The 18,067-nt window shown below is 48.7% G+C and overlaps 1 protein-coding gene and 1 long non-coding RNA gene across 3 annotated transcripts in view; one reads left to right on the top strand and one right to left on the bottom strand.

Moving 5' to 3' along the window:
* The first annotated feature begins 209 nt into the window (after positions 1 to 209).
* The window catches only part of MOV10L1 (Mov10 like RISC complex RNA helicase 1), a 62,071-nt gene continuing 44,213 nt past the window's right edge, over positions 210 to 18,067 (top strand). Inside the window, exons 1-3 of the mRNA XM_059401729.1 lie at positions 210 to 306; positions 879 to 1,063; positions 10,391 to 10,553. Of these exons, the coding sequence (XP_059257712.1) occupies positions 210 to 306; positions 879 to 1,063; positions 10,391 to 10,553 (445 nt within the window). The remainder of the gene's footprint in view (positions 307 to 878; positions 1,064 to 10,390; positions 10,554 to 18,067) is intronic.
* LOC132019093 (uncharacterized) lies at positions 2,022 to 17,279 on the bottom strand. 2 transcript variants are annotated; one of them, XR_009404693.1, is made up of 3 exons: positions 17,028 to 17,279; positions 13,515 to 13,602; positions 2,022 to 2,183 (listed from the first exon to the last, which is right to left on the bottom strand). It is a non-coding gene; the product is annotated as an uncharacterized LOC132019093 (long non-coding RNA). The 2 variants fall into 2 exon arrangements; XR_009404694.1 differs by lacking the exon at positions 2,022 to 2,183 and adding an exon at positions 11,662 to 11,953.

The following is an 18,067-nucleotide window of genomic DNA, read 5'->3' as shown; positions in this document are numbered from 1 at the left end:
TCGCCCGGCGCGCGCCCACGGCCGCCAACGGCCAACCCCCAGCGGCTAACGGCCGCGGCGCCTGCGGCGAGCTGATTGGCCGAGCTGCGAAGCGGGGTGCGCAGGCGCGGGCGCGCCGGCCCCATTGGCCGAGGGCGGCGGGAAGCGCGCGGCCGCGTGCGGACGCTCCTCCGGCGGCGGCGGTGCGGCGTGTGAGGCGGCGGCCGGCCATGCTGCGACTCGCGACCAAGCTGGTGGCGTTCTTCTGGAGGAGGGCGGACGGCCCGGCCGACGGCGCGGCGACGCCGGGCGCCGAGCTCGCGGAAGGTGCCTCGCGGGGCGCGGAGGGCGGCCTCGTGCGGGGCGGCGGGCTCGAGGCGGCGGGGATCCGAGCGGCCCGTGCTCCCCGTGGGCGCCGGCGGTCAGGGGTCTCGCCGAGCTCTGGAGAGCGGAGCGAGTCCGGGGGGAGCGGGGAGCCGCCGCGGGAGCCGTCCGTGCGCCGACCCCGCCCCCGACCCCGACCCCGCGCGGCCCCGACCCCGCCCCCGACCCTCCGCGACCCCGACCCCGACCCTCCGCGGCCCCGACCCCGCCCCCGACCCCGCGCGGCCTCGACCCCGACCCTCCGCGGCCCCGCCCCCGACCCCGACCCCGCGCGGCCCCGACCCCGGCAGCTCGCGGTAAGGGGCCGGCTCTGCGCTGGACCCGCTTCGGTCACGCACCCCCAGACCGCCGCGTGCGTGGAGCCGGTCTCCGCGTGACCCCCGGGAGCGGGCCCGGAGAGCTGGGCTGCGGCCCCCTGCCCCGGGCACCGGGAGGTCTCGGAGGACAAAGCCCGCCCCGGGGCCCCGCCTTCCTCGTGCTCCCCCGGGTCGTGCAGCGCCGTGTGTGCGTCTCAGGCGACCCGAAGCTGCGGAGCGTGCGGGGAGTGGTGACGAGGTACTGCAGCGACTACGGCATGATCGACGACCTGGTCTACTTCTCCGGCGACGCGGTGGCCAGCAAGGCGCTGCTCGACGTGGGCCAGGAGGTCATCGCGGTCGTGCAAGAGGACCGGGTGTCCCGCGGACTCCGAGCCGTCCGGGTAAGGCTGCGCGGCTCGCGGCGCCCGCGTCGGCGCGGCTCGGCCTTCGGGGAGCCTCGGGGCGTGCGCAGGCCGAGCGCGCGGTGCGGCGCGGTGAGGTGCGGTGCGGCGCGCCTGCCCAGGGCGCCCTCGGTTTCTGCCCCGAGACCTCCGGGGCAGTTTGGGCGCGCGACGCCGGCTCCGCAGAAGGAGGTCGCTGAGCAGGAAACGCGGGTGGCGGAGGAGGCTCAGCGCTTGCAAATCCGCGCAGATGGAGAACCGTTGGAGCCTCTTTTTCTTCGGGCAAACCTGCACCCTTAGCGGGTTGCTTTCCGGGAAGTTTCAATCCTCGAGGCCACAGCATCCCACGGACTCTGCGGCCAGTGACGTCCGCGCGAGGGTCGCTTCAGAAGGCGGCACCAGCCGCGCCGCGGTTCCAGGAGCACCGGCGACGCCCCCAGGCACCCCGGTCTGCTTCCGTGTGCCACCGGGAGTCCCTGTCTTGTTCTTGGCTTTGTGCGCGGAAGCGCGCGTCTCGCCTGCACGCGCTTGCGAGTAGAAACAGCTGTGTCCACCCCCGCTTCCAGGGGCCCACTCTTAGCCACCAAGAATGGCCGTGGACCATAGCCTTCCAGGCGTATTCGATTTAGGAGCCCTGTTCCAGCAGGCCCCACAAAGTCCACGGGGCAGAAAGAGCGGGCCCTTGTAATCCGGTTGGCAGACGTGATTAGTGGACTCTATCATCAATTATTTTTACTTAAAAACAGTATTACCGGGACGCCTGGGGGGCGCAGTGGGTGAAGCCTCTGTCTTCGGCTCCCACCATGATCCCCAGGTCCTGGGATCGAGCCCCGCATGGGGCTCTCTGCTCGGCGGGGAGCCTGCTTCCTCCTCTCTCTCTCTGCCTCTCTGCCTGCTTGTGATCTCTGTCTGTCAGATAAATAAATAAATAGATCTTTGGGGGGGAAAAAGAGTTTTATTGAGACAGGACGCCAGGGTGGCTGGGTCAGTCAAGCATCTGCCTTGGGCTCAGGTCCTCAGGTCAGGATCCCAGGGTCCTCGGGTCTAGTCCTGCTCCGGGGCTTCAGGCTCAGCCAGAAGTCTGCTTCTCGCTCGGCCTCTGCCTCTCCCTGCCGACTGTCTGTGTATGTCAAATAAATAAGTAAAACCTTCAGAAAACGTTCTATTGAGATATAATCTACGTACTCACTTGAGGTATACAGTTCAGTGTTTTAATATATTCACAGAGTTATGCAGCTGTCACCACAGTCTGTCATAAGCTGTTAAAAATATAATAAAGAACTTGTTCTTTAGGGAAAATTTTTCTTTGCATAGCTGCTTTTTCAATGTGATCTCACCGTGTCACCCTGCCCAGGCTTCATTCTCCCTCTCCCCATTCTTGACTCTTTGGTCTTTGGGAGGAAAACTACTGGGGTTCAGAATTTCTCTGTGAAATGTCATTTCCACTTCAAACAACGGTTCATAGGGGCGCCTGGGTGGCTCAGTGGGTGAAGCCTCTGCCTTCAGCTCGGGTCATGATCTCAGGGTCCTGGGGTCGAGTCCCGCATCGGGCTCTCTGCTCAACGGGGAGCCTGCTTCCTCCTCTCTCTCTCTCTGCCTGCCTCTCTGCCTGCTTGTGATCTCTGTCTGCAAATAAATAAATAAAATTTCAAAAAAAAAATAAAAATAAAAAAGTTTTTTTAAACTCTTAATCACCATCATCTATTTCACCCATCCCCCCACCTCTCTCCTCTGGTGACTATCATTTTGTATAATTACAAATCTGTTTCTCGGTTTATTTTGCCTTCTTTTCCCTCTTTGCTCATTGGTTTTGTTTCTTAAATTCCACGTATGCGTGGAATCATATGGTATTTGCCTTTCTCTACTTCGTGCAGCAGAATATCCTCTGCTTCTATCCGTGTCGTTGCAAATGGCAAGATTCATCTTTTGATGACTGAGTAGTATTGCATTTTGTGTATGGCTATATACTACCTCTTCTTTATTCACTCATCTCTTGGTGGACACGTGGGCTCCTTCCATAATTCAGCTGTTGTAAATAATGCTGCTGTAAAAGTAGGAGATACGCGTACCCTGGAAATTCATGGTTTTGTATTTCGGGGGCAAATACCTTGTGGTGCGATGACCTGATCATAGGGTAGCTCTACTTTCGCTTATTTATGTATTTATTTGACAGAGACACAGTGAGAGAGGAAACACAAGCACGGGAAGTGGGAGAGAGAGAAGCAGGCTTCCCTCGGAGCAGGGAGCCCGATGCGGGGCTTGATCCCAGAACCCTGGGATCATGATCTGAGCCGAAGGCAGACATTTAACTGACTAAGCCCCCCAGGTGCCCCAGCTTTTTTTTTTTTTTTTAAAAGATAAGGGTCCAGTTTGTTTGTTTGTTTCTTTGTTTCTTTCCCTTTCTTTCTTTCTGGTTTTGTTTATTTGAGAGAGAGAGCACAAGTAGGGGAAGCAGGAGGGAGAGGGAGAGAGAAGCAGGCTCCCAGCTGAGCAGGGAGCCCCATGGGGGACTTTATCCCAGGACCTGGGATCATGACCTGAGCCAAAGACAGCAGCCCAATGACTGAGCCAGGCAGGTGCCCTCTTTTTAACTTTTGAGGAACCTCCATACTGTTCTCCAGAGGGGCTACAGCAGCTTGCATTCCCACCAGTGCGGGAAGCTCCCCTTTCTCTACATCCTAGCCAGCACCTGTTGTTTCCTGACTTGTTACTTGTGACCATTCTGACCAGCCTGACATTGAGTCTCATCGTGGTTTTGATTCGTGTTTCCCTGATGAGAAGTCCAACATCTTTTCATGTGTCTCTTGGTCGTCTGGATGTCTTCTTGGGAGAAATCTCTGTTCATGTCTTCTGCCCATTTTTAATTGGATTATTTGGTTTGGGGTGTTAAAGGAAATTTTTATATATTTTGGATACTATTTATCAGAGATGTCATTTACAAATAACTTTTTCCATTGAATATGTTGCTTTTTATTTATTTTTTAAGATTTTATTTATTTATTTGACAGAGAGGGATCACAAGTAGGCAGAGAGGCAGACAGAGAGAGGAGGAAGCAGGCTCCCTGCTGAGCAGAGAGCCCGATGCGGGGCTCGATCCCAGGACCCTGGGATCATGACCCAAGCTGAAGGCAGAGGCTTAACCCACTGAGCCACCCAGGCGCCCCTAGTATGTTGCTTTTTAGTTTTGTTGATTATTTCCTTTGCTGAGCACAAGCTTTTTATTTTAATGAAGTCCCAATAGGAGTGGGACTTGACTCAGGAGCCACATCTAGAAAGATGTTATGACTGATGTCAGAGAAATTACTGCCTGTGCTCCCTTCTGAGATTTTTGTTATTTCAGGCCTCATATTTAGGTCTTTCATCCATTTTGAGTTTACTTTTGCGTGTGGTGTAAGAGTGTAGTCCAGTTTCATGCTTTTACATGTCTCTGTGCAGTTTTCCCAACACCATTTGTTGAAGAGACTGCCTGCTTCCCTCCCATTGGATATTCATCCCTTTGTCGAACATTTACTGACCCTGTAACTGTGGGTTTATTTCTGGGGTTTTTTTATCCTATTCCCTTGATTTTTGTGTCTGTTTTTATGCCTGGACCATAATGTTTTAATTACTGTTGCTTTGTAACTCGAGGTCTGGAGTTGTGATGCTTCCAGTTTTGTTTTTCCTTTTCAGGATTGCTTTGTCCGTTCGAGGTCTTTGTGGCTCCATACGAGTTTCAGGATTGTTTGTTCTAGTTCTGTGAACAGTGCTGTCGGCATTTTGAGAGGGCTTGCATGGAACGGGTAGATTGCTTTGGGTGGTATAGACGTTTGAATAGTATTTTTCCTCTAACCCATGAGCGTGGAATGTGCTTCCATTTCCTGCAGCGTCCTGAGTGTCTTTCCTCAGGGTTTCAGTGTTTTCAGAGCGCAGGTCTTTCACCTTTTTGGTTAAGTTTATTCCTAAGTATTTTATTGTTTTTGATCCAATTGTAAATGGGATGACTTTCTCAAGTTCACCTTCTGCAGCTTCATTATTAGTGTATACAAATGCGACAGATTTTTCTATATCGATATGTATTCTGTGATTTTACTAAGTTCATTTATCAGTTCCAGTTTTTTGGTGGAGCCTTTCGGGTTTTCTAAACGTATATTGTATCGTGTCATCTGCGTATGTTAACTTCTTTCTTACCAATCTGGATGCTGCTTATTCTGTATGTCGTCTAACTGCTGTGGCTAGGACTTGCAGTACTCCAGCAAATAAAAGTGGGACGAGTGCACATCCTTGTCTTGTTGGGAAATGAGAGCTTTTTAAGGAATATTGTTATATGAAAGTATTGTAGCTGCTTCTCCCGAGATTATGTTTTGACTATTTTTTCAAGTTTTGTTTTATGTAGTTAAATGTGTCTATCTTTTTTCCTTGTGGCTTTTGGCCTCTAAGAATCCTTAGAGAGGCTTGTTCCACTTCTTAGACATAGGCAGTCAAGTTTTCTCTGAAAATTGTCTATTGACATTTAAATATTTAGTCTGCCTGAAATTTATATGCTATACAGGCTGAAAGAGGGAACCAGACATTTCTCTCTCAGGAGCTGACCGGTCATCCCACTTTTTTCCTTCTGATCAAGAGTGTCCCTTTATCATACACCAGACCCCATCTGTATGGGGCCCTGTTGGTCCTCATGCCTGTGTGTCGGCCCTCGCGGCACTGTCTCATCCTTGGGTGGTAGGCGGGTTTCCCTCCTCGACGTGGATAGCATTCTCCCGCTCTCTGATTATTCTGGGTGAACACTGGGGTCATTCTATTGTCCCTCCTATTCAGCTCAGAATCTCTTTGGACAGCACTGAGTTTGTGGAACCGTTTAGGCCGAGCGACCAGTAGATCACGCATTCGCATCTCCTGAGACAACTTCCCCGATTACGTAAGCCTCCTTTATCTTCTTTTGGTAGCTCAATACCTTTATTTAGATTCTACAAATTTTTTATTTCCAAGAACTTTAATGTTTATATTCCATTATCAATATGACTTTGCTTTGTATTTTTTTTTAAAGATTTCTTTATTTACTTTAGAGAGAGAACAAGAGCATGAGCAGGAGGTGCAGAGGGAGAGCAGGAATCTCAAGTAGGCTCCATGCCCAGTGTGGAGCCCAGTGGAGGGCTCAACCCTGTGACCCAGAGATTAGACCTGAGCTGAAACCAAGAATCAGATACTCAACTTATGGCACCACTCTGTGCCCCCTAAATTTTTAAATTAGTATTTTTCTTCATATGTAGGAAAGCTGCTGGGTTTTGTCATATAATTTGGTAGTTGGCAAATTTAGGGAGTTGAACTCCTTTTTAAAAATGGTTGAGATGAGGGGCGTCTGGGTGGCTCACTTGGTTAAGTGGCTGCCTTCTGCTCAGGTCATGATTCTGGGATCCAGGGATCAAGCCCCACATCGGGCTCCCTGTTCAGCAGAGAGCCTGCTTTTCTTCATGCTTACTTGTGCTCTCTTTCTGTCAAATAAATAAATTCTTTTTTTAAAAAATGGTTGAGGGGCGCCTGGGTGGCTCAGTCCGTTAAACTTCTGCCTTTGGCTTATATCCTGATCTCAGGGTCCTGGGATCGGCCCCACATCGGGCTCTCTGCTCAGCAGGGAGCGTGCTTCCCCCCGCCCCCACCCTGGCTCCGTCTGCCTCTGCCTACTTGTGATCTCTCTCTCTCTCTGTCAGATAAATAAATAAATTCTCTTTTTAAAAAATGATTTAGATGAGGAGGGCCTGGGGTAAGGTTAAGCATCGGACTCTTGATTTTGGCTCAGGTCCAGATCTCAGGGATTGTGGGATCAGCACCACATCAGGCTCCTTGCTGGGCATGGAGCCTGCTTGAACTTGTCTTTCTCCCTCTCCCATTCCCACCCAGCCCCATGCGCACGTGCATTCTCTCTCTCTCAAAAAAAAAAAAAAAAAATGGTTTGGGGCACCTGGAGGGCTCCGTCGATTGAGCGTCCAACTCTTGGTTTTTGGCTCAGGTCATGATCTCAGGGTCATGGGATCAAGCCCCGTGTTGGGCTCTGTGCTCAGCACCGAGTCTTACTTCAGATTCTCTCTCCCTCTCCCTCCTGCTCACTTACTCTTTCTCTTTCACATAAGTAAATAAATAAAATCTTTCAAAAAAAATGTTTGAGGTATACTTTATTCTAGTTAGCAAATGGCAGTTTAATGCTTAATATTATCTTTTTAAATCTTAAAAATAGTACATTTAGGGGCGCCTGGGTGGCTCAGTGGGTTAAAGCCTCTGCCTTCGGCTCAGGTCATGATCTCAGGGTCCTGGGATCGAGTCCCGCATGGGGCTCTCTGCTCAGCGGGGAGCCTGCTGCCTCCTCTATCTCTGCCTGCCTCTCTGCCTGCTTGTGATCTCTGTCTGTCAAATAAATAAAGAAAATCTTTTTTAAAAAATAGTACATTTAAGTAACATTTTAGAATTGCATCCTTCAAGATGATAGCATCAATCATGTTTACATTTAAACGTATTAAAAGTAAATAAAATTTAAGATTGCTCAGCTTCACTAACCACATTTTCAGTGCTAAGTGCAGCTGGTGGCTACCAAATCAGGCCGCACAAACGCAAAATGTCTCTGTTATTGCAGAAAGTTTTAGAAGGTTGCTCTGGCCTACACTGCTACCGAAAGAAAGAAATCGCGTGTACTCCCGCTGTCCTTTATTTCCTCAGGCTCGGAGCGCTCCTTGGGTTCTGCTCTCAGCTTTTCAGTAGATTCCTGAGTCACTTGAACAGTGTGCTCATACCTTCGCTTGCTTTGCCCACATTAGGTAGTATGTACTGATTTCATGAAGGATGTGGAATTTCCTTATTTTTTACACAGCTTTACTATAGTGAAATATACATAAGATTTACCATTTTAACCATTTTTGGTATACAACCCAGTGACAGGTACATACCCATTATCATCATTTTCCCAATTTTACCATCGCTCCTAAAACAATAATTCAGTTTTACTTTCTATCTCTATGAATTTGACTCTTCTAGGTATCTCACACACATGGAATCATGCAATATTTGTCCTTGCGTATTTGCATTACTGAACTTGGCATAGTATTTTCAAGGTTTATCCATGTAACCTGTATCAGAATTTTATTCCTTTTTATGGCTGAGGAATAGTCCACTGTATGTATAGATTACACTTAGTACCGTCATCTGTTGAACACTTAGGTTGTTTCTACCTTTTGGGTATCGTGAATGATGCTGCTCTGAGCAAGTGTCTTTGAGTCCCCGTTTTCTGTCGGGTATATGCCTTGCAGTGGAATTAAAGAAGTCGTATAGTCATTCTGTGTTTAGCTCTTTGAGGAACCAGCAAACTTTTCCATAGTAGCTGCACCATTTCTGTTCCTTCCAGCAATGCCCAGGGATTCCAGTTTTTCTACATCTTGGCCAACACAAGTTACTTTCTTTTTTCTTTTTTTTTGAGAGTAGCCGTCCTAGTGGATACAGAGTGGTATTTTGCTGTGGGTTTGATTTACCTTCCCTTAATAATCAGTGACGCTGAACATCTTTTCATGTGCTTGGTCATTTATAAACCTTATTTGGAGAAATGCCTATTTAAGTTCTTTGTCCATATTTTCATTGTCTTGTTTATTTTCTTCTTGACTTACAGAAATTCTTTATATATTCTGGGTGTTGATCTTTTATCAGATACGTGATTTACAAGCGTTCCTGCTGTGCTGTGGGTTATCTTCTCAGCTTCAGTTGATCATTTTCTTCGATACAAGGACATTTCAAATTTTGGTGAAGTGGAATTTATCCTTTTTTTTTTAGTTGACTGTGCTTTGGCTATGACAATGAAAAAGTCATTGATTAATCCAAGATCATGAAGATTTTCACCTTTGCTTGCTTCTAAAAGTTTAATAGTTCTAGCTCTTAGATTTAAGTCTGATCCACCTCGTGTTAATTTTTTAATATGGTGTTGGGTAAGGGTTCGCCTTCGTTCATTTGCGCGTTGGTGTCATTTTCTCAGCACGATTTTTTTTAAAGATTTATTTAGTTATTTGACAGAGATCACAAGTAGGCAGAGAGAGAGAGAGGCAGAAGGAGCCTCCCTGCTGAGGAGAGAGCCCGGCTCGGGGGGGGGGGGGGGGCCTCCATCCCCGGACCTGGGATCACCTGCATGACCTGAGCCGAAGGCAGAGGCTCTACCCCACTGAGCCACCCTGCGATCAGCACCATTATTCGAGAGGACCGCACAGTGGGGTACCTTTTCTCCTTTGAGTGGTCTCCGTGCCCTTGTGAAGGTCACTGGCGCACACTCTTTACCATCGGTCTTGAGTTTGTCTTTATGGCGCTACACGCTCTTGATTGCTGAGGCTTCACAGAACTTTGTTCTCCCTTTTCAAGGTTGTTTTTGCTGTTCAGGGTCCCTTGAGAGTCCATGTGAACTTTAGAATACCATTGAAAATGTTCCTGGGATTTCGAGAGGGTTACATCGAATCTGTACATCCCATGGGATAGTATTGGTACCTTCATATTAGGTCTCCTAGTCCATGAATGCTTTGTCCGTCTGTGTCTTTTTTTAACTTCTCTCAGCCACATTTTGTAGCTTTTAGTGTATGTATTTCATCTTTTTGCTTAACTTTATTCCTAAGTGTTTTATTATTTTCTGACGATATTGTAAATGGAATTGTTTTCCAGATTTCTGGTTTGGGCTCGTTCATTGTGAGTGCACATATAGGAGAGGGATTTTTCTATATTGATCTTGTATTCTACAGGTTTGCTGAATTTATTAGCTGAAATTTAAAAAATTAATAGATTTTTATGGAATATTTAGCAGTTTCTACATATAAAATCATACCACTACAAACAAATATTTTAACTTTTTCGTTCTAGTTTAAGTGCCTTTTACTTCTTTTTCTTGTCCAGTTTCTCTGGTTAGGGCCTGAATACTTTTTTTGAACAGATGTAGCAAAGTTTCCTTGCCTGGTTCCTTATCCTAATGGAAAACCTTTCAATTTTTCTGTCATTGAAGGTGAGGTTAGGCGTGGGTTTTTCTTATGTGGGCTTAATCATGTTGAAATCTCCTTCAATTCTTGGTTGGAGCGTTCTCTCATGAAAGGGGGTTGTTTTGTCAAATGTTTTCTCTGCGTCAGCTGAGAATTTCGTGTATTTTTTTCCCTTTGTTTGTTTTACCAATGTGTGGTGTATTATACTGATCACTTTTCACGTGTGAAACTTCTTTGTATTCTGGATAAACTGGCCTTGATTGCACTGTGTAACCCTATTAATGCACTCTCATGTTTGGAATACCTGTCTTCATGAGAGATACTTTCCTGTAGCCTGCGGTTTGAGCAGCAGGTTGTCTTACAGGTGGAGGCCGTCTCTGATAAGTGGGAAGGCGACAGCAAGAGCCAGGGCGGGGGCCTGTCGCCGTCCGGCCCCCACGTGCTGATCGGCTGTGTGACTTCGCTGATGGAGGGCGCGGGCTACATCAGTCAGACCACATACTTCTCTCTGGAGAGTGTTTGCGAAGGTATGTCAGATGGGTTTCTGCTCACTTTTGAGATGAAATTTTCTCTGTTTGTTTTTTTTTTTTTTAATTTTATGAATTAGCTTTGAGATAGTTACACACAGGAAAGTGTCAAATTTGAGCGTGCTTTGTTTATGGAGCGGTTTTCAGATGACAGTGCCTTCGTCGGGAGCCGGCTCCCAGCGGCATAGGTAGTGTAGGTTGCTGTGATTTGTTTTGTGCCGTTTGTTGAATGGAGTCACTAATTTCTGGGTAATTGTTCCTTTCAAGTAAGTATCATTACTAATCTAAGTCAACGGCGTCATAGATGTACAAGGCACCTTCTGTTTTTACAGTACTTCGGATGTTTTAAAATAGGACTTGGGGATGGCTTTGTCCTTCCCACAGTGTATATCCGTTTTTAATTGCATTTATTTTTAACTATCAAATTTTGTTTTTACGTGTAAGTTTGTAATTTGTTAATGCCATTCGTGAGTTCAGCAACAGTTGAGTGTGTACTGCTGTCTACAGCGATGGGTGGGGAGTAACCCAGTAGGGGAGCGAGATGAGGAAGACCTTAGACCTTCCTCCCAAGGAGAAACAGACCAGTACATGCCTTGGAATTGGGCGAGATTGGAAAACTGCATGGGCAGGGTGGTTTCCGAGCCGAATTCCAGCTGCTCACCCTGCCAGCCACACGCTGAGAGAGGGAGAGCCACAGTTCTCTCCCACCTCAGCTGCCCGGGAGCCCAGTGCAGGAGGTAGATGAGCTCAGCCCCCTGGCCACTTGCTGTTCTACTTTTCTTAGGTGTAAAAGCTGGGATTCTGACCTTGGTTGCTAACCCTGGAAGCTTCCAAAATGAAATTGACAGATGGCTGGGGGTTTTAAATCTCTGTTCTGCCAGAAAACTCTCAATTCTGGCAAAACCGATCCTACAGTTTCTCAGCTTCAGAGGGAATTGCTAGGTCCCTGTAACTATGTGACAGGAGGCTACTCCCAGACGGGGACACAGTTCATGCCGCAGATACTGTTGGAAGGTGCTGGAGTAGTTGACCATGAGGACTGGTACCTGAAGCACGGGTCGAGGCATTTTATTAAGATTTTCTGAAGTCTTCTTGAGCTGAGAAAATCAGGCCCACAGAGACAAACAGCTGACGGCCTGACCTCCACAGCAAAAGAACATCCTTGGAAGAGAAATCACAATGTGAAAAAAGATCATGGGCGTCCAAAATAAAGGTCATGGGCCTTTTCTGGAAAAGGCCAGATGGTAAAGCTTGTGGGTCACGTGGTCTCTTGCAGCTCCTTGCCTCGAGGTCGATGGCAGCATGAACACAGGCCCGTAGGCAGCACCAGAGCAGAAAGGTGCAGTGGGTTTCTGTCAAACTATTTGCACAAACAGGTGGCGGGATTCCGGTGCACATCCCTGATCAGAAAGTGGGAGGAGGAAGAATTGGGCTAGACGTTTCGTTTACTTAAGGGAGAGTCCGGATACACCGGTGCTTTTTGGCATTCGTTCAGCAAATATTGGAAGGGCTTACACTGGGCCTGGCACAGTTTCGTAGAATGTGCTCTGATGGAAGGGAGAAGACAGGACGCGGTTTTCTGCTCTGCAGGAACTGGTGAGTGGTAGGGCAGGAGGTGGGCGGCTTAGGATTCCTCTGGGGCTCGTAAGGCCCAGCGTCCCTGTGTGCAGAGCGGACCAAGGGCTCTGTGAGGAGGGGCCAGGTGAAGCTCAGGTTGGGTTCGGACCCTTCCAAAGACCTCGAGAGTCTGCAGCTGTGCGCAGCGTGCGTGGGAGTTGAGCAAGTCTGGCTGCTTCAGGAAGGGGTGTCACTGGGGACAGGTGTGAGCCTGTGAGTACTGAAGGGTGTGATGGTGGGAGGGAAGGTGTCAGGATCTCAGAGTCCCCTCAGTCTCAGACTGTAAAGGCAGTGGTGGACCTCAGCCCAGTTCTGTGGATGACTCTTCAGACCTCAGCCTACAGATAACTCTCATGGCAATTCTTTTTCTGTGTGCATACTGTCCCCGCTGAGCCAGCCAGGGGCCCTCCTCCTGTTCCTGAGAGTTCTTAACGTGGGGGAAGAGCCCAAGCTGTTTTACACATGAATACCCAGTTACTCCTTAACCCTTTGGCCCAAGGCTGTTAAAATGGAATTGGGCATTCAGCCTCAAGCAGGCTTTCTTGTGCTCCGCTGTGACCTTGGAGGCTGCCCGTTCCATTTTGGTGACTGCCCTGTGAATTGTGGAATGTGCTCAGCAGCATCTCTGAGCTCTGACCACTAGATGCCAGTGACTGCCATCCTGGCCCCCAGTTTTGAGAAACTCGAATGTCTGTGGATGTGGCTGGGAAACAGAATGACTCTGGGTAGAAGTCACCTAAGAGCAGGGTTTAGAGTCCCAACTGCGCGACAGACCCACTTCTTTCCTCTTTTTTCTCAGAGCAAGCAGTGGGTAGCCCTGTGACATCTGCGTATCCACGTAACCGGCGTGACCCGAGCTCCCCGCCCAGGTCACGAGTCAGGTTATTTTTTTCTTGTCAAATTAAACTGGTTGATGGACCCATTTGTGTAGTAAAGAACACGTGCCCCGGGTCCTTCCTCTGAGCCCTTTCACCAGGCCCAGGAACCGGTGCCACACACAGGACAGGGTGCCGTGCCGTGCGTGGGGGTGTGCCTTAGTGACCAGTGCGCCTCTTCAGGCCCTGCTCTTCATCTGCCTGCGTCCCTGAGGACCCGAGATTTTCTCTCTGAGAACCCCAACCCAGCAGCTGGTCCCTCCTTCCCCGGTTGGAGCCCAGCCCTCCGAACACCCTCTCCTGCGGCCGGAGCTCTGCAGCCTCTGGTGCCCTTCTGTATCCTTCCCGTTCTGTCTGCCCGGTAGGGACCGCCCAGCCTTGCCCTCTGGCTTTGGGTTGGGATTAGCCTAAGGAGAGCCCCCAGCGACTGGCAGAAGGCAGGGGAGAGAGGTCAGGATCACACCCCCACCTCGTGTTCTGACGGCGGCTCTCTCCTCTCCCATGGCCGGAGTCATAGCCGGGGTGATCCCGTCACTTAGTGTCCACACTGGTACACACTGAGAAGTGGGAAGGGGTGTGAAAAGGAATTAAGTCATTTTTTGGATACTTGCATATTGACGAGCAGACGGATTTTACTACACTGGCGGACCTTTCAAGTAGCGTTATTCAGAAACTGCGAAACTTTTTTTAGAAAAAGAATACTTGGGCCTTTTAAAACCACTTAATATTATTCAGTCGTTATATCCTTGACACATAATAACATTGTAATTTTTCACCATTTCTAACACCATGTCACTAATATTAAAAACATACACTGGGCGCATAGGTGGCTCAGTTGGTTAAGCGTCTGACTCTTGACTTCAGCCCAGTTTTCATGATCTCAGGGTCATGAGATCCAGCCCCCCTTAACTGGGCTCCACACTCGGCTCAGCGGAAGTCTGGTTGTGGTCTTCTCTCTCCCTTTCCCTCTGCTCCCAAGTCCCGCCCCCACCATGTGCACACATTCTCGCGCTCTCTCTCAAACCAGTAAATAAAATCTTAATATTTAAAAATAAAAAAATTAATAAAATTAGAAACATAAATTTTTTTTAGTATCAAATTTCATTTTTTTATTCAGTGGTTTGGAATCTCCAAACTGCATTTTATGGTTAATAAACTTGAAACTGAAGCCTTTGACTGGCTTTCTCTATAGGCTATAACACTTTTAACTGAGAAAATATTAGTAAGCTCAGAGCAAATTCTACAAAATCCTTAAGTTTGGTATTTTTCTCTTTTTTTCTTTTTTTAATTATTTATTTGACAGAGAGAGAGACAGTGAGAGGGAACACAAGCAGGGGGAGTGGGAGAAGAAGCAGGCCTCCCGCTGAGCAGGGAACCTGATGCGGGCCCGATGCCCAGACCCTGGGATCATAACCCGAGCCAAAGGCAGACGCTCTACGACTGAGCCACCCAGGCGCTCCAAGTCTGGTATTTTTCTATTGAGACTTGTTAACTATGTCAGCGCAGATGTTTTTACAGGGCCTGTTTGTTTGCCTCTATGAGTGCAAAGGTGATCAAATGCTCTCATAAATTAAAACTCATCAAATGAGTTGTCTCTAAGATTTTTTTGAGTGTCAAGTCAGATACAGATGCTGTAAATTGGTACGTCTTGTCCACTTCAGTCATTCCATTACAGAGCATCTGTTTACCCAGTTAAACATCAGGGCTTTCTCGGAAGACTTAGCACAGGCCAGATAGTGTGGACTCCCATCATACGACTTCAGCTCTACGCCGCAGGTGCCAGGCAGGCTCCGGCGGCCTCGTGGCTTCATTCCCTCTGCTGCTTTGGTAGAAAGGAGTGTCGCTGTTTTCTGTTTACAAGCTGTATTTTCAATAACTGCAATTTATTTTCTTTTTTAAATATTTTATTTCTTTGAGAGAGAGGTGCAGAGGCAGAGGAAGAAACAGGCTCCCCACTAGCAGGGAGCCCAACTCGGGGCTCAGTCCCAGGACCCCGAGATCATGACCTGAGCTGAAGGCAGATGCTTAACCAGCTGAGCCCCCTAGACATCCCTGATTCCATGATTCTGATGGAGGAAAAAAATCACACTATTATTTGAATTTGTTTTGCTGTTTCTTTTCTCTTCGAGATAACTGTTTATAAAACTAGCATATTGCTTCATTTTCATGTGTATCTGAAGAGATTTGGAATAAAAAATTAGTGGAATTATGTTAAGTATTTGACAAAGTCATGGTTTTTAAGTCAACATACAAGTATGTCCTAACCTGTAAAATTATGCTTCTGGGCCTGTCCTCTTAAAACGCCCCTTGCCCGGAAGCCGACGGCTCTAGCCCATGTGTCTCTTCTGGTTCCACGCCATCAGTGGTACCACTGTGGCCCTCGTGCTGATCGGTCCCTGTCAGGAGATGTTTGGGCTCTCAGGTGTTTATCATCAGCTTTCTTGAGAAACAAATTCAGTTTTAAATTGTGCACATTTGGGTTTTGTTTGTGTGTTTTTTATTTTTACTGTTTTAGAGAGAGTGCACGTATACAGTGGGGAGGGGCAGAAGGAAAGGGAGACCCCCGGGCAGACTCCCCGCTGAGCATGGAGCCTTACACGCGGCGCTCCAGCCCACAACCCTGAGACCGTGACCTGAGCCGAAAGCCAGAGTCAGACACTTCCCTGCTGGAGCCACCCGGGTGTCCCTGTCCTTCTATTCCTTGAGCCGATGGCTGTCAAAAGTACTGCAAAATGACAAAAACGTGGTAACCAGTTGTAGCTTCACACCGTGCACCATAACACACCCTCTCAGACGGTGCTTCCTGTGTCATGGACTGACGGACGGTTATGCCACGGCATGTCCTTGAGCCTGCAGTTGCCCAGCGTGCCCGCCCTCCAGCCAGTGGCAGCCTAGGGCACCTTGCCTCCTGCAGGCCGCAACACAGCTGCCTGCCCCCCCCCCCCGGCCATTTCTATATCCCATTGAGGGTTTCCAGCGGCAGCATTTCTGCGTGCTGTGTCCTGACAATTGTCTTGATTTTGAATTTTCCATTCCAAATATTGCCCTCCGCTCAAAACTGCTCTGGCCAAATTGCTCCAATCCTCGGGAGTGAGGGTAAGCGCTCCCAGCGATTCCACAATGGCTACTGTAAAAGCTGCTTGGGGCCCATAAGCGCTAACTGCTTCCTTAAGTTGCTTTACCAGTTTAAAATCTAGCGGTTGATGATATCTATGCTGATTTTGATCTTCTAGTACTGGGAAAAACCCCTTTTCTGGGCCAAGGACTTCCCTCCAATTGGCAGCAACACAATCAGAACAGTGACACACCTTTACACAACTAGGCCGAAGAGGCGGTGGCCACTCACACGGCGGGGCCGTTGGACTATTGGCCTGTTCTACTAGATGAGCAGTAGTAGAGTTTTCGTTACCTGGGGGCTTCAAGGCCACTTGCTTCCTAGCCTTTTCAGGGCATTTTATTGTACCCGGAGACGGTGTATCGGAAGACTCATCAGAACTATTATCTTCCACATCGGAGGCCCGCGAGGAGTCTCCAAGGGATTCTTCCTTTAGCTGCTCCAGAATTTCCCCCCCTTGTTGTACCACCTGTTTTAGACGCTCTCGCGACGACTGCAAGCATACTTTGACCAAAGACCATACCGCAAGAGTTCCGGCAGTAACAGTAGTGCTGCGCCGTAATTCTTCCCCAAGATGTTCCCACTGTGATACATTCAAGAGTCCTTCCTCCAGAAACCAAGGAGCAATTTCACCGGCCTCTTTTAAAAAGGCACGAGCAGTCTGAGACTTCAAAGGAGTGCCGTTAGCTTTCAGAATATCCCTTAATGGTCCTTCCATCTTATATCGGGCTAATTCGTTTCCCATTCTGGAAACTCCCCCCCTCTGAGGAACTTAAAATGTTAGCCCTTCAGGATCGTCCCCAGAGAATTTTTTCCCCTGTCTAAAGACAGGAAATAGGCATGCACTTTCCTGATCGTTGCTCTTACCCCAACCTTTGGTCCACGTCCAGCGTCGGGTTCCCGGGTTTCGGCACCAGATGTCGCTCTCGACCCGCAAGAACGACCCGCAGACGAGGTTGAGTGGCAAACTTCTTTATTCAGTCTTCAGCCCCGGGACCCCGAACATCCATTACAGCCCCAAGTTATAGGATACAGTGGATAGAAGATAACCAATCACCATATAGCACAGCCACTATGACATCCAATCAGAAGGGATATAGGTGACTTCAATCCAGATCATGCAGGGAGCTTGTGCCTACTGACGTGAGCCCCCGAAACTTATTGTTCATTCTGTTTTTGTGCCTTTCCTATAACTCCTGGTTAATTATGTACCTCTATTAAGACTCTCAGTATAGATTGTACGTCACCTATGAACGCACCCAAATACCTTGGGTTGATCATTCACAGCCTTGCCTTCTCAGACACATCCGTCTACGTGACCTCTAGCAGCTGTTACATGGCTCCCCACAGGCCCCCCAGGATCTGGCAGGGCCAATGAGTGCTCCCTGCCCCCACCACCGGAGCTGGCATAGACACCCCTACTCTCAGGTCTGAGCGCATAGCCCTTTGTCACCTGTGGGGGTGGGGGTGGGGGGCACTCACACTGCTTCTGGGAAGAACTGACAGAGCAGTGGCCCGTGTTAGAGAAACTGCTGGCCACTTTGAGTCGCACTCCCTAGAGGCTAGAGGTGGAAGAGATGTGCTATTGAGCCTATTTTGTTGCAATTAGGAATAGCGCATAGGAAAAACGTGGGGAATGTTGGAAACCACCTGGGATCCCGAAACTGCACAAACCAGGTGTTTGACCATGTAAGCCACAAACCTCTCTGGGCTCCCTGCCTTTGCCCTCATAGGCTGGAGAGGGTAAGGCTGCAGAAAGGCAAGTCTGTAATATCCACAGCTCCAATTAATTGGGGAAACCCAGAAGAAAAACCAAGGTTGGAAATGGGTTTCTTGGGTAGAAGAGAAATGGTTTCTGTGTATCATAACCTCAGAATGACGTGTATACTTTGGTATGACCAACATTA

Source organism: Mustela nigripes, chromosome 6 (genome assembly GCF_022355385.1).
Source record: "Mustela nigripes isolate SB6536 chromosome 6, MUSNIG.SB6536, whole genome shotgun sequence".
Lineage (NCBI taxonomy): Eukaryota > Metazoa > Chordata > Mammalia > Carnivora > Mustelidae > Mustela > Mustela nigripes.
This window is presented reverse-complemented; position numbering and strand designations above follow the sequence as displayed.